This window comes from Pimephales promelas, chromosome 2 (genome assembly GCF_988280905.1).
Source record: "Pimephales promelas chromosome 2, fPimPro1.hap1.1, whole genome shotgun sequence".
NCBI lineage: Eukaryota > Metazoa > Chordata > Actinopteri > Cypriniformes > Leuciscidae > Pimephales > Pimephales promelas.
In genome coordinates this window covers 14,059,310-14,074,812 of record NC_142770.1, presented here as the reverse complement: position 1 = coordinate 14,074,812, position 15,503 = coordinate 14,059,310, and the positions used below count along the sequence as shown (strand labels likewise).

At 38.8% G+C, this 15,503-nt stretch overlaps 1 protein-coding gene across 6 annotated transcripts in view; it reads left to right on the top strand.

Moving 5' to 3' along the window:
- camsap2a (calmodulin regulated spectrin associated protein family member 2a) overlaps window positions 1-14,821 on the top strand; it is a 45,759-nt gene extending 30,938 nt beyond the window's left edge. For 2 of the 6 annotated variants that reach the window (XM_089116573.1, XM_089116557.1), the window contains 12 exons: window positions 1,117-1,256; window positions 5,526-5,616; window positions 5,708-5,804; window positions 5,936-5,973; window positions 6,067-6,136; window positions 6,227-8,231; window positions 8,893-9,029; window positions 9,112-9,332; window positions 9,734-9,824; window positions 11,110-11,225; window positions 11,849-11,967; window positions 12,650-14,821. In XM_089116573.1, the coding sequence (XP_088972699.1) occupies window positions 1,117-1,256; window positions 5,526-5,616; window positions 5,708-5,804; window positions 5,936-5,973; window positions 6,067-6,136; window positions 6,227-8,231; window positions 8,893-9,029; window positions 9,112-9,332; window positions 9,734-9,824; window positions 11,110-11,225; window positions 11,849-11,967; window positions 12,650-12,955 (3,431 nt within the window). In that variant the 3' untranslated portion in view covers window positions 12,956-14,821. Of the gene's footprint in view, window positions 1-1,116; window positions 1,257-5,525; window positions 5,617-5,707; window positions 5,805-5,935; window positions 5,974-6,066; window positions 6,137-6,226; window positions 8,232-8,892; window positions 9,030-9,111; window positions 9,333-9,733; window positions 9,825-11,106; window positions 11,226-11,848; window positions 11,968-12,649 lie in introns of all 6 variants that reach the window. The other 4 variants (XM_039694860.2, XM_039694857.2, XM_089116568.1 and 1 more) reach the window with 3 other exon arrangements.
- The last annotated feature ends 682 nt before the right edge of the window (window positions 14,822-15,503 follow it).

Genomic DNA, 15,503 nt, shown 5'->3' with positions numbered 1-15,503 from the left:
ACTTGTATATTTAAGTTCAGTAATTTTACTTAAATAACAATTCATAGGTAATTATCATTGCCATTTAAGTGAAATCACTGAAGTTAAATATACAAGCTTGATAAAAATGATCATTCTAGAAGAAAATTTCAAATGGCACTTAGAGGCTTTTGCATCTGAACTCTTCATATGTTTTATATTAAAAAATAAAAAAAGGAGTATAATGTAATAAACTATAATATTATGTTCATTTTTTCTACAATATTCAAAAAAAAGTCAAGTTTTTTTTTACTTTTTTTACAATATTATAATTGAAATATAATGCATTATGCAATAATCAAACGTATTGTTTTTATATTATGAAATAAAATATTATAGTATTACTATACATTTATTATTATCATTATAGAATTTTTTTCCTCAAAATGTAAAAAAATATTATATATTTTCAGTTGTTTGAGCCCAGATGCTTTTTTTAACATTTCATAACAAACCATACAAACATTTAAATCTAGAAAAACAGTGTGAAAAATATAAATTTAATAATACTACATGTGTTAAAAAAAAAAATATATATATATATATATATATATTATTTATAGCATAGAATTATATTATGTTCATATTTTTCACAATATTTTATTTGGATTGCAAATTTTATTTAGCATTTATTCTATTTATATTCTGGTTATTCTTTATTTAGGCGTAATTTACCACTAAATATTTCAGTTTCACTTTAAAATGTCACATTACAAATGTTTTGAAGGTTGTTTTTATCATGCTGTATATCGATTTCAGCCATTTTGCAAATTGCACTGGACTTTGAATTGGTGAATACAATAGTCTACAACTACTCATTTAGAAATCATTTAATCATCAATCGAAGTTACTGTTAATCTAATCACAGTGACAAAGAGGACTAGAACTGTTTCTCCACCCAGCTGTGTCAAATGACGGATGTCATTAGATTGATCTCCAAAGGCTGAATCACATGACTGCCATTTAGATTCCATGATTAATGGGCTTCTCTGTGATTGGTTGAGCCCTTGGTGAATCTGACAAATAGGCCAGATGATCTGTCTCATTGAGTAGTGCCTGGTTAGTGTAGCACTTTGATTTACAGTCTTTGATTTACAGACATTTTCCTGAAGGAAACCATGTCACTGGCAGACAGTCTCTACAACCTTCATCTCATCCAGGACTTCTGCAGGGAGCATTTGAACCACTGCTGCCACTTCAATCTAGAGGACATGCTCTACGCTCATTCCTCCATCAAAGTAAGTCTTCAGAGACAACTTACAGTACGTCCAGATTTGGTTTTAGTTAGGGAGCGTTTTACACCCTGATGCCATAGTAGAACCTTAAGTTGGTTGATCTATTACAACTACAGGATATAATCGGCATTGCTTTAACCGATACCGATTATTGGCCGATATATTGGTGGATCTCTAATTGGAAGAATGGTTTGTTTGATAAGCCATTGTGGCATCTTTGCTAAGCCAAATAAGCCTAGAACATTTGTTTTGCTTGTATAATGTACTTTACTATGCAGTTTTCATCCTCTCTAAGATCTTAAAATATTGTTTTTTTAAAAAAAAATAGAAAACACTTGTGTTGCAGCTACATACATCAAACTAGATTTAAAAAAAAAAAATCATTTAACTGATACTTTTATCCAAAGCGACTTACAATTGCTATATATGTCAGAGGTCGCACGCCTCTGGATCAACTAGGGGTTAAGTGTCTTGCTGAGGGACACATTGGTGTCTCCACAGTGGATTCGAACCTGAGTCTCTCACACCAAAGGCATGTGTCTTATCCACTTTTTTTTGTACCTTCAGACTACTCTGTCAGATATAAAACAGACTCTCTAAACTTTCTTGATGAGATCAGATGGATGGGGAAAACCAGTTTTTTTTTTTTTTATCCGAATGTTATGTTGACATGTCTTTGATCTTGGTCCTCTCTGGTCTGGACTAGACTGGATAGAAAGAACATCTGAATTTCAGTGGTGGATACTGAAAATCCATTAAAAATGTATGATTTTTCTGCCGGTAGTGTTGAAATCCATAAGATGAAACGGTTGGTTTCAGTGGGTATTGAAAGAGAATGATGAGATGTTTGGCAGTTTATAGTAAGGCAATCATTTGGATTTGTAAACCTCGCCACACTTACTAAACCATAAATAGGTTAGAAATGAGCAATGGACAGAGCAATCGTACTGGAATCAACGTCACACCTGGTTTTTGTTGAAACTGTTGTTCCACAAATGGTAGCAAAATATCACACTGTGTTGGGTTTTATTTGCACCTAACAGCCTCTGTTTAGAGGACATGATGCCAGACTTCAGAGCTGAATCTCAGAGATGTGAGTGGAATTGAGAGCAAGTCACTGAGCTGTAACCTTGACCCAGTTTCTGTCAGTAATCTAATCCCAGCTGCTTCCTTTTATTTAAATGTTCAGTGCGGTTTGCACGTGTGCTTCATGTAGTTCTCCTGCGGAAGATGCCGGTTTGAATCTGGAATGCATTGTGACCTGATCGCATTCATTTCTTTATCCTCTTAACTGTAGAGTAAAAAGTTGTTATTAGGGATGCACCGATATGATCATTTTGGCCGATACCGATAACCGATAATTCTTTAAATTTGAAAGCCGATGACTGATATATCGGCCGATAAACTTAAATCCAAATTTGTATCTAATTTTGAGAGCCTGATTACAAAAACAAAAGTCTCACAATTAAATCCATGTCCATGTTATAGTGTTGTATAGCCGATATGACAGAGTTGTACCGAACCGTATTTTCATTTTTTGAAGAGATTTCAATCATATTTCAAGAAATTCAAAAACATAAACAGTGCTCAACAAGTGTCTCAGCTGAAGGGAATAATCGGCTTTAAAGGGTTAGTTCACCCAAAAATTCTGTCAGTATTTACTCACCCTCATGTTGTTCCAACCCCGTAAGACCTTCGTTCATCTTCGGAACACAAATTAAGATATTTAAGATATTAAGATCGCTCCTGCATACAGTCCATAGGCTTCTTGAGGGACTGGCTCTTGCTGTCCTCGAAAAGTCATTAAAGACATCGTTAAAATAGTCCAAGTGACTACCGGGGCTCAATCTTAAAGGACAACTCCGGCGCAAAATGAACCTTTGGTCTAATTACACATTGTTACCTAGTAAACCGTTATCTGAGATTTGTTTTCATGATTGCCGAATGTAAATAGTTTTATCTCTAAAAACAGTTTAGCCTATAACGCTAGTATAATGCTAGTATATAGGGCATAGAGTAATGACAAATAAAAATCGCTTGTTATTACCACTAAAAAGGCTCAAAATAGCCCCATACCAACGCGACAGCATAACAAGAGTCCCTACATTCAAACCGAAGCATTGAGAACTTTGTCAGTGTCCAAACAGTTTAATAAGAAGATATTTTATACACACAGTCAACTTCGCGAATACAGGAAGAAGCCGTCTTTGAAAAATAGTCTCGACCAGTCGATCTACGAACGCCGATCCAAGTGCGGTGGTGAGATGTGAATAAGGTGATAATGTGAGCGCGAACAGTAGGCTACGTGTTCATATTGAAGACAAGTAAACGGTTTGTGTTTGTGTTTCTTCTGGAAACAACGGACCATATGAGATTCTGCACAGTTCAGCGCACTTGGATCGGCGCTCGTAGATCGACTGGTCGAGACTATTTTTCAAAGATGGCTTCTTCCTGTATTCGCGAAGTTGACTGTGTGTATGAAATATCTTCTTATTAAACTGTTTGGACACTGACAAAGTTCTCAATGCTTCGGTTTGAATGTAGGGACCCTTGTTATGCTGTTGCGTTGGTGTGGGGCTATTTTGAGCCTTGTTAGTGGTAATAACAAGCGATTTTTATTTGTCATTACTCTATGCCCTATATACTAGCATTATACTAGCGTTATAGGCTAAACTGTTTTTAGAGATAAAACTATTTACATTCGGCAATCATGAAAACAAATCTCGGATAACGGTTGACTAGGTAGCAATGTGTAATTAGACCAAAGGTTCATTTTGCGCTGGAGTTGTCCTTTAAGTTTATCAAACGACGAGAACACTTTTGTGTGCAAAAAAACAACAAAAATAACGACTTTATTTCAACTATTCGTTTATTTCTCCCTCTGCGCGAGTCAGGTGACTAGTTTAATAGCGTAAGCTTCTGTTATTGTACGTCACACGCATCACACACACATGACCAGCGTCGGCCAATAGTGAGCCTACGTGTGACGTAGCTCTACGCTATCACACTACGTTAACGGACTTACAGGCTCATTGAGAAGGAAGTGAATAGTTGAAATAAAGTCGTTATTTTTGTTGTTTTTTTGCGCACAAAAGTGTTCTCGTCGTTTGATAAACTTAAGATTGAGCCCCTGTAGTCACTTGGACTATTTTAACGATGTCTTTAATGACTTTTCGGGGACAGCAACAGCCAGTACCTCAAGAAGCCTATGGACTGTATGCAGGAGCGATCTTAATATCTTAAATATCTTAATTTGTGTTCCGAAGATGAACAAAGGTCTTACGGGGTTGAAACAACATGAGGGTGAGTAAATACTGACAGAATTTTCATTTTTGGGTGAACTAACTCTTTAATATATCAGCCACATTTTCTTACTAGGCCGATAACGATTGCATTAAAAATGAACATATATCGGCCGATACCGATATGCAGATATATCGTGCATTCCTAGTTGTTATATATATATATTTCTAATTAAATATTTTAAGTACATCAAAAAAATAATATTATAGTATTAGCATTTTTAATTGATTGACCACTCTAAAGGTTTTGTTCCATTCTTTTGCCATTCCGTTATTAAGACATTTTTCAGTCAGAATCCGTCGTTGTTTTTGTTAATTTGCAAGCAATTGACATTCATTTTATTATATTATTGAAGACTTAAAAAATGATGCCTTGGATTATAAGGTGAATAAATGCTTTAATCATTTGGTTACATGGAATTGATGTGGTTTAGTGCTACTCGAGCCTATAAAGAAAGCAAGGACTCTTTGTTGAAAGTCAATTAAAATGCTGAGGTAATGTCTCTGGGAGTAGCCTCAGATAATTGCTGCTGTTACCCTGTGCCTTTAAACTGCTAGGTATGATTTCTGCTGAGAGGCATTTTTCATCATGTCAGGTACCCTCGATGAATTCAAGGTCATGAATTTTGTAGTCTTAGTGTAAAGATGTTGGTCATAACACAAAAAGATTTTGTTATTAGACCAAGCGAAAATAATGCTATATATACCATACATTATGTAATTCCTCAACATTCCTCATATATAAGCTATACAATTAAATTTGAAGGAAAAGGACGTTCTTGTCTCCAGGTGGTGTCTGTTCATGAACTAACAGGATTTAGAGAAATGCAGAGACATCTTGTGGAAGAGGAGGAATATTGCATATATTAGTTTTATACAAGCGTATTATTTTAGGGGACACCTTGCAAAGTTCTACTTGTTATTATATATATTGAATTATAAAGCTATTGTTGTTTTTATTTTTTACCAGAATAACTATCTTGTGTTCATGGCTGAGCTCTTCTGGTGGTTTGAGGTTGTTAAGCCTCCATTTGTTGAACCTCAGGTGTTGGACATTGAAGGTAAGCTAATCTTATAACAATCTTATCTTATATCTTATTACATATTTGTATTTGTCATATTACAATACATTTGTATACTGACACATTATAGCTCCAGCCCCTTCACTGAAAAATCTGCCGTCTGTGCCCATCTCAAAAGTCACAAAGCGAAGTTTCATGGAAAGACCTCCTAGTCCAGACAGACCAAGGTATATAAAAAAAAATCTTTAATGGAAAAATTCCCCCTCCTGCTTTTTACTTTGTTTGTAGATATTGAAAATCAAATGTAAAATTACATTGATATTTCTATTTTTTCCCCCTTTTTTTTCTTATATTTAAGTCTCCCACTCCGACCTCAACCACAGACTTCAGGCTCGGGTAAAGTTCAGAAGTCTAAAAAAGTGTTTTATGTCAAAATATAAGTACTAAATGCACCCAGTGCTTTAGAAGTTATATATGTGTGTTATACAGGTGAGATCAGGCGATCAACATCAATGTCATTTGTGGACAGCTTCATGGGTACTTGGCCCAAGGAGAAAAAGTAAGTGCAATTTCATCTTATTATTGAGACTTTAAGCCATAGAGTGTAAGACTACATGCCATTGGATAACATCCTGTCTTCTTTCTGCAGGTCTGCTGCTCAGGGTGTTTCCTTTGAAATCCCATTTGATAAAGAGCGCACCAATCAAACACCTACTGGCCGAGGAATGACTCGGTCTGCCAGCACTGAAGGTTTTGGTTTCAAGATGCCCCATGGAACAAGGGGCATCAAGAGAAACCTGTCCTTTCAGCCTATCAATGGCAAGAACATGGGCATTGAGGAGGAAGTCTGTCCTGACGGCCAGTCAGGAAATCTTAACAGCCGTCTAAATGGCTCAGGGCCACCTAGCATCGAAGAGGCCCTTGAGATCATCCACAACTCAGAGAAGCAATCACAGAGCCCCAGGGCCCAAGCGGCCGGTGAGGGCTTCTTTCTTCACCTGCAGAGTAAAAGTGAACCGAACCCCAAAGCAAAGGATGGCGAACTAGACTCAGTTTCAGAATCATTCAAAGGGGTTGCTAGCTCATCCACCACTGAAGTAGACACTGGCATCCATGTGCGGACGGAGGACATCCAAGAAACATTGGATGAGGACTCATCGCTTAGGGATTGTACTGTCAGCATAGAGCTTGACACAGATCAAGACTTTGAGGCAAAAGCTTGCCATAGCCAAGGCTCTACTAGCCCATGTCCCAGCAGCCTTAGTGCCAAATCCCCTGCCGGAAGTATCCCAACCCCTGCTTTTACACCTGGGATTAAGATGACCAGCTTTGCTGAGCAGAAATTCCGTAAACTCAATCCAAACGGGGAGGCCAAAGGTAGTGCTTCCCAAGGCACAACACCAGATGGTTCAGATCTCGGCATTCCTCACTCTGTCTCCTGGGCCCCTTCGCCTGATATCAGCCCTGCACATCAGCCATCCAAGGACCCAGCCCAGACCATGGCTGCAGAAATGGTACAACTGCGCATGAGACTTGAGGAGAAGCGTCGGGCCATTGAAGCCCAGAAGAAGAAAGTGGAGGCGGCCTTTACCCGACACCGTCAAAAGATGGGACGCAGTGCTTTCCTCACAGTTGTCAAGAGGAAAGGGGTAGATGGCACCTCACCATCTCAAGAGAACACTCCCACTTCAGAGGGAAGTAAGATGCCAATGGAGACATCCCAACCTGACAAGTCTCCGCTGAAGTCTGCGGGTGAGGATGGCACCTGCGAGGCGGACCTGATGGAATATACACGCTCCATTGAGAAGCTCAATTCGTCCCTGAGCTTCTTGCAGACTGAGATGCAGCGACTGGCCCAGCAGCAGGAGGTAATTATGCAGATGCGAGAGCAACAGGCATGGGTTGTGTTACCACCTCAACTTTCGCCACAAAAGCAGGTACGGGAGCTCAGAGGGAGTGGGGCGCGCTCTTCTGGATCTCCCTCACCTGCAGATTCCCCTAGAGCTACACACCGTTCCCCTACAAACCTTAAGAGGAAGTCCGCTTCTTTCCATTCCAAGACGCCAAGGACACCCAGACCCAATGAGCTAAAGATCACTCCCTTCAACCGAGTCTTAAACGTTCCACAATCAGTGGACAGCATCCCACGCCTCAGAAGGTTCTCCCCTTCTCAGTCCGTGTCCTGCTCGTTTACTTATTTGGGAAGTGAGAAGAAACCACCATCAGGAGCTGAAACCACAGACAAGGACATTGAACAAGGCATTGAGTCATTGTCTATTGAATGTTCTTATAGTACTAACACCTCCCCAACCAAAGAAACCCAACAGGCAGTAACCGAAGACACTGGGGAGAGCAAAAATGAGAACAAACCAACGGAAGAAAGGGAGAATCTGAAGAAGTCAACAGATGAGTTGAAACCAGCAATGGAATCTAGTGTGTCAGAAGTCTTGTCGCAGATCGTTATGGAGACCGTTATTGTCACTCCCACTGAGCCATTTGACATTGCCCATCAGACCAACAAAAATTTGATTGAGGTTCCACTGTCTGTTCTCAAGCCCCTGGATGGACAGGCATTAGAAGAGGAAGGTGAAAATGAGACTTCAGGAGAGAATCAGGACGATGAGCAGAAAATGTGCCGTGGATTCTTCTTTAAGGTAGATTTAAATGTCATATGATCCTGTAGATCAAGAAAGCTTGGAAGTTAAATTCTCCCGTACCACCACCACATGTTGTGAATACTTAGTGGTGAACGTCACTTACTATTGCTTACTGTTAGTGATTAGAACCTCTAGACTTTGGTAGGATATGTCCTGGACCATTAAGCAACCACCTACCAAAGGGCTAAAACAATACAGAACACCTTATCAACCAGCTAACAATGCCCCAACAACCATCCAGAAGACTTTAGCATTGTGGTGGCAAGCACTAGTCACATTTTATAAAGAAACTTTAAAAAATCGTGTTGTTTTAGCTGTTTAAGGCCATAGTTAGTACCCGAAATGCCATATAACCATAGCTTTAGTTTGGGAAAATGTTGTGGTGTGACTAATATCTGAAATGTTCTTAGTGTGTACAGTCACAGAAGGAGGTTAGCTTGGGACAGATCACTGGAAAATGCAGCTGTTGGATCTAGGTCAAGAAACGGAGGGAAATAAATCATTTATTTTATGATGTTAGCCTTCTGCAGGGAGTCTGAGCAGTGTAGCGTATATCTGGTTCATTCAGACTGGTCATATCAACATCAGTGCACTGCCTTCAGATACTTGGAAAAACCTGAACATAAAAAGATATTAACAGAGATTCTCAATAATGCAGGATGACATGAAAGGAGAGGACAGCATGGCCGTGAAACGAGCCGCACTTCTGGAGAAAAGGCTGAGAAGAGAACGGGAGAGCCAGCAGAGGAAACAACAGCTGGAGTTAGAGCTTGAGCAAAAGAAAGAGGAGGCCAGGTAACAGCCTGCCCATCTGTCAATCGCCAAGACTAAATTTATCCCCCTGATTCTTAAATCAAATATCTGTCTCTTTCCACAGGCTGAAAGCAGAGGAAGACCGCACGAAGAAGGAAGAAGATAAAGCCCGGCGGGAATTTATCAAGCAGGAGTACCTGAGGAGAAAACAGCTTAAGCTTATGGAGGACATGGACACGCTTGTCAAACCACGGCCCGCGGGGGCCAAGCAGAGGAAACCAAGGCCCAAGTCCATCCACAGAGATGTGATGGAGTCCCCCAGGACTCCTGTCAGGGCCACGGCAGGTAAAGGGCGAGCGCCCCCTATTGGCGAAGCCCGGCACTGTATGCTTTGTGCTACTCTCAGCCTTTCCCTGTCCAGCTCACTGCATCCCTATAACACTATAACTCCTATACTACTTAACTACTAACTACTTAAGTACTATAACACTTGCTCTAAATATCTATTCTAACCATATCATTTTCTAACTAATGTAACTAAGTGGTTGAGTGACTTAAGCATTCTTTTAAATGATTTTTTTTCAAATATATAAACTCATTTTGTTTAGACAGTGGAAGAAGTTGGAGAGGCCATTTAGCAACATCGTTACAGAGAGCTGTACTGTTATGAGGGTAACACAAAGTTTGGCGGGCTTGCTGTGGTCTTGTGTAACTGTGGGACCTGTCCCGTTTTCTGTTGCATCCAGGTTCACGACCTCGTGTTTTTTCAGTGTCCAGCCTGTCTCTGGCGTCTCTTGGAGATAATGACAGTGTCAGCTCGGATAAGAAAACACCCAGGTAAGACGTCTTACGGCGCTTTAAGCAGTCAAACGAAAGAGAAAATGTCCTTTATTGCACAATACTAACCCAGTATCCTTTGAATTCTCTGTATTTTTCCTTCGTATTCTTGAATGTTCTCGCTTCTTAGAAGCTATAGCTTAGCATCTGGCAGTCTTTTCTTCTTTTTGAGCTCTCCTCGTGTGAGAAATAGAAGGTCAGTCTTGGTTGGATAAGACTCTTTATGCATTCATCTTCTGTTCAAGAAGAACATCCTGTTTTGCTATGAGCTTGGCAGAAACACAAGGAATGATCCCCAGTCTTTGAACAATAAAGACGGCTATTATAGTTCACCAATCACAGCTTCTTTTTTTGTTTTTGTTTTATTTTGTCATTTTTAAATAAGCATTGGTTTAAGGTCACTAAGCCTCACACTGGCATTGAATGGCACTGAACCCGCAAGAACACTACAATAAAGATCTGCTCTTCACACTTTTGCAAGAGACTTATTTAGAGGCTTCAGTAATGTTTCTAAAAATAATACATGTTCATGGTCTTAGGCCGTGTGTCCACCAAAGCGTTTTTTTCCACGCGCCTGGCGAACGTTTTCAATTGTTTTCAATGGGAGCGCCACGTTTTTTAAACGCCATGAGCGTAACGAGGCTTTTTTTTCCACACTGAAGCATCGAGCGCCGGGCTTAAAAAATGTTCAACTTTGGATAAAACACAGCGCTCATCACTGTCAATTCTTACCCAGCCGTCCAATCACAGTGGAGGAGGGGCGGGACTAATACCACACCATTCTTTCAGTACAACGACATCAACCAGCAGAGCTAACCGAACAAAATGGAATGAAAAATAAATTTTTAGTATGAAACAAATTATCTGCGAAATCAGTTACAAGTAAACTGTGCTGCGGATATTCTGTATCATAGCAACGAAATGTCTCAACGGAAAAAACGCTGCGCTGCCAAAACGCTTTCAAGCGCCCAAACACAGCGTCTGGCGTTTTCAGCTGACTAAAAACGCTTTGGTGGACACCCAGCCTTAATGTACATTTAATATCCGGTTGCTTTCTGAAATACGTAACCTTAAAATTATTGTATGTTTGTTGTTTCATTTGATGCTTAAATCAATGAAATATAAATAAATACATAAGATAAAAACACAATATTATGATTTAAGAGCTATAATTCAGTCACTAAGACCTCACTCACTGCCTGATTTTGCATGAGATCAGGAGTTGTTAATAGGTGTATCAGTATTGTTCCTATTAAAATTGCAGTTTATCATGTCATCCCAGTAGGCCTGATTCAGCAGACGGTTGCCTGTCGCCCACTCGCTCCAGCAGTCGTAACGGAGAGAAAGACTGGGAGAATGGTTCCACCACATCCTCACTGACATCCAACACGGAATATACAGGTTAAAATAAAGCTGCAGCTCTACCTCCAGTCCACCAGAGGGAGCTATAGTCTGTATAATAGTTCTAAGCAATACTCTCAACGTCTAAGCTTTTCTAAATGACCAAACATTTGGGCTGCATCTGAAATCGCATACTCTTTTGAGGAGGTACTTACTTTGAACAAGTAATTACTTCACAACCACTAAAAAAAAGTGTGTTCTATATAGTATGAATGCGTGTCGTCTGGACGTACACGTCTGAACATTTGCCATGTTGCCTTTATCAAGTGACTTACCAGCATCAGTTGCGTCACTTCACTGCCATTCACAAATCCTCTCTCGGGGCCTCATGGATAGTAGTTTCCCGCCGGAAATAGTAGGTCATCTGAGTACTTTTTTTTTATGAGTACTGTAAATTCGGAAATACTTTGTCACATACTGTTTTTTTGCCAACTATATAGTAGGGAAGTATGCAATTTTTGGATTCATCCACTTACCTTCTGTATAAAACATGCTCAGGACTTCGGGTGATGGCTCCCTCTAGAGGACTGGAGGGTCAACAGCAGACTCGGATGGTACAATAACTTATTATATTGTATTAAACTATGACATAGCATAATGCACCCTCTATATTTTTGCTGCAGGTCCTAAATTATATAAAGAGCCCAGCGCAAAGTCAAATAAGCATATCATTCAGAATGCTTTGGCACATTGCTGTTTGGCTGGCAAAGTCAATGAGGGACAGAAAAACAAGATTTTAGAGGTAAGCATGTCTGGTAATTTTAGAGCCCGACCGATAAAGGATTTTGAAGGCCGATACCGATACAAATATTTTTGGGTTTTAAAATCCGATATTCCGATATATCGGCCGATATTTTTTTTTTTATTATTAAATATTGTTGGATTTCACACACGTGTAAAAGAAAAGCTAACTTTTATGCACAAGATACGTTTGATACTTTTTTCTCTATGTCTAAATGTTCACTCTTCGCAAGTCTAACTTACATTTTACAATGCAGGGACTGTAACTAGAGATACGCTAGTTATAAATATAGTAATCATGACTTTATTTAGGCAGAAAAAGTTCATTGTGGTTTCCAAGCTCATTAATGTTAGCGTTAGCGGTCTTCCACTGATGATAGTTGCATTAGTTAGCTTTGTGGTTAGCTAGTCTATGATGAGCCATAATTTAGCAATGGTCGGATAACGTCATACTGCTAATTGTAAAACATAGATTTTCAATATAACAGGCTAAGGAGAGATGATTGAAGCATGTTTCGTCCATTTTTATTTTATTTTTTAAATATTCATTTATCTGCCATTAAAACTGCCGATACCGATATTTTGGAAAATGCCTAATATCGGCCGGTCTGGCTCTAGTTAATTTTCACTACATTTATATTATATTTGAAGTTTTATTCATTATATTTGTTTGTTTTCTCAAGGAAATGGAGAAATCCGGGGCCAACAACTTCCTGGTCCTGTTCCGGGATTCTGGCTGCCAGTTTCGCTCTCTCTACACGTACTGCCCCGAGATGGAGGAAATCAACAAGTTGGCCGGCATCGGTCCTAAAACCATCTCACGCAAGATGATCGACGGCCTCTACAAGTACAACTCGGACAGGAAGCAGTTCAGCCAAATTCCAGCCAAGACCATGTCTGCGAGTGTCGATGCCATCACGATCCATAGCCACCTGTGGCAGACCAAAAAACCAGGAACACCGAAGAAAGTAGCGGCCGTAAAGTCCTAGTGTCTCTCCACGTCGGATGTACACAATCTCAATGCACTTGTTTGTACATATTAGAGTCCTACAACACTTTTTACACTCTTCCGTCAGTTCGGACACACAAGTTTGCGAAAATTATGCACAACTGGAATGTAAAACTCTACGGAGTGGCAAATGGATCAAACTCATGTAAGACTTTGTGATTCAAGCTGTTTTACTGCACCGTGTACGTGTCGTTTTTATTTAAATGTGCCAAAATAATGAAAAGTTGTCAAGGATGACCTGTTATTTTAATTTGGTACACTAAAGCACTGAATGTCCTCAGTTTGTATAGAAATCTCGCACATATGTTGGCGTGTGGCCTTTTTTGTCTATATTTTAATTTGGTTTATTTTTTACGACTGTCCTGATATGATTGTACGGCTGCTTATGGATAGGTTCTCACATGCGTAGCTTGTGATTTATTACAGTTTAGTATTGCAAGGGAATCCTGTCATATCTAGTATTCATTAACCAGTGTGCTAATGTGCAGTGAGTGGTATTGTTTGCAGGCCGAACCCACTTTTGATGGGTTTTTCAACATTATATGATGGCATTGATTCACAGCAGGATTGTGAATTCATTTAATTTTATTCCTGTTTGGTGTATTTGCTTTTTTTTATATGTATATATATTTTGGGGGGACCGACTGAAGGAAATGTTCAGCATAATGCTCAATTTAATCAATATTTATATTTCGGTCTTAAATAAGACTAGGGGTTAAAATGGAAACCTTTTTTATTGTTGGTGCGATTAAAAAATCAGGCGGATTATGGTGGACTGAATTGTTTCGACTATATTTCCATTGATTAAGATATGCTGGAGTAATAACCATTTTCAAAATACTTTTGTACTGTTATGTATGCTTGTGGCAACTGGTCTTAAGTATTTCCCTGTCCTGGGTCACGCAGAACTATTAAAAGCAGTTTACCAAATGATATTTTACCGAATTGTTGGAGACATTTCTATGTTTTGTGACTGAGGGCTAAATCATTTGAATGGGAAATTATTAATTTTTTGACTTTAAGAGGTCAAAACATGCCACATTTTGTGCGCCTGGAGTCTGTGTGGCATTTTAAAATGTTATGAATCTCAGTCTGTAAGGTGCGATCATATTAGCGAAATTTCGTAAAAAATTTGGTAATTCTGTTAAATTTCTCCGGCAAAAAATGTCCATTGTCAATAGTGTTGTAATGCATGAAGCACAGCTCACAAAGGTGTCGCTTTCAAACCAAGCAACTTTCTGTTGGTCAAAGCGGCGAATTTGCGCGAGCATCTCTGCATGGGGGGCATCTTTGCGAAATTACCAATCGCGCAAATTTATACACATTGAAATGACACCATTTCAACAGAGAAAAATGGTTGCGAAATGTGACCGCATCTTCAATCGTCTTACTGCAAAATGTGTCTGTTTACGGGTAGAGGCTTCTGTTGCCTGACTGAAAAACAACAGCCTTCCTATTGTTTGAGTATAGGAGTTGTAAAAATTGTCATTATTTTTGGTGCTTGACTCTTAAAACATAAACATGCACACTTGTTCTCACAAACATCTACTGAGTAGTTCGAATGACGTGTCTGTGTTTGGAATGGAAATAATGCGCACAGCCTTGAATTCAACGTAGCCTGTTAGGACGCCATCTTTAATCCGTTAGGAAGCTACTAACGTTACTGGAAATGGAGTTATTATTTGGCCATTTCGGACCACTGTAAATGAGCACGATAGAAAACTGTACAGTGTGTGTTCTCTGATCTCTCCGGCACGTCTCTCTCTTTTATTTTCTTTCAGGCGCTGTGCTGTCATATTGTTCAAATAACATGTTCTTTGCATTCAATAAATTTCGCATGGCCTCATTTGCAGCTTGCCGATTATTCTTTAACTTTGTATATTAACATGCATACTAAAATTGTGGAAGTTACTAGGAAAAAGTGCATACTTTTGAATAATTTAAGGTTTCTAGTACTCAAAAGTGCCTCGAATTATCACTCTTGAATATTCATGACCATGTCCTGTCATGCAAATATACATATATACATATATATTAGGGCTGTGAAACGATTAATCGCATCCAAAATAAAAGTTTAATATATATTTCTGTAGTGTGTATAATTATTTTGTATATACAGTGAATACACACACATGCATGTATACATTTAAGAAATATTTGCATGTACTTTACATATAATAAAATAATTATACACACTAAACACATAGCCTATATGTATTAGCCTATGTAAACACAAACTTTTATTTTGGATGCGATTAATCGCGATTAATCGTTTCACAGCCCTAATAGATAGATAGATAGATAGATAGATAGATAGATAGATAGATAGATAGATAGATAGATAGATTTTAGAACATTGTACATTTTTAGAATGTTTCTTGAACATTTAACTCTTAATGCATTAATGTTGATGTATGACATTACAAGTAACATGCATAAATCAGATTACTTTTTTGTAATAAGCAACACATTAAAAGTAACATGCATAACACAATCCATGTATCCATGTATCCATTGTGGATGTATCC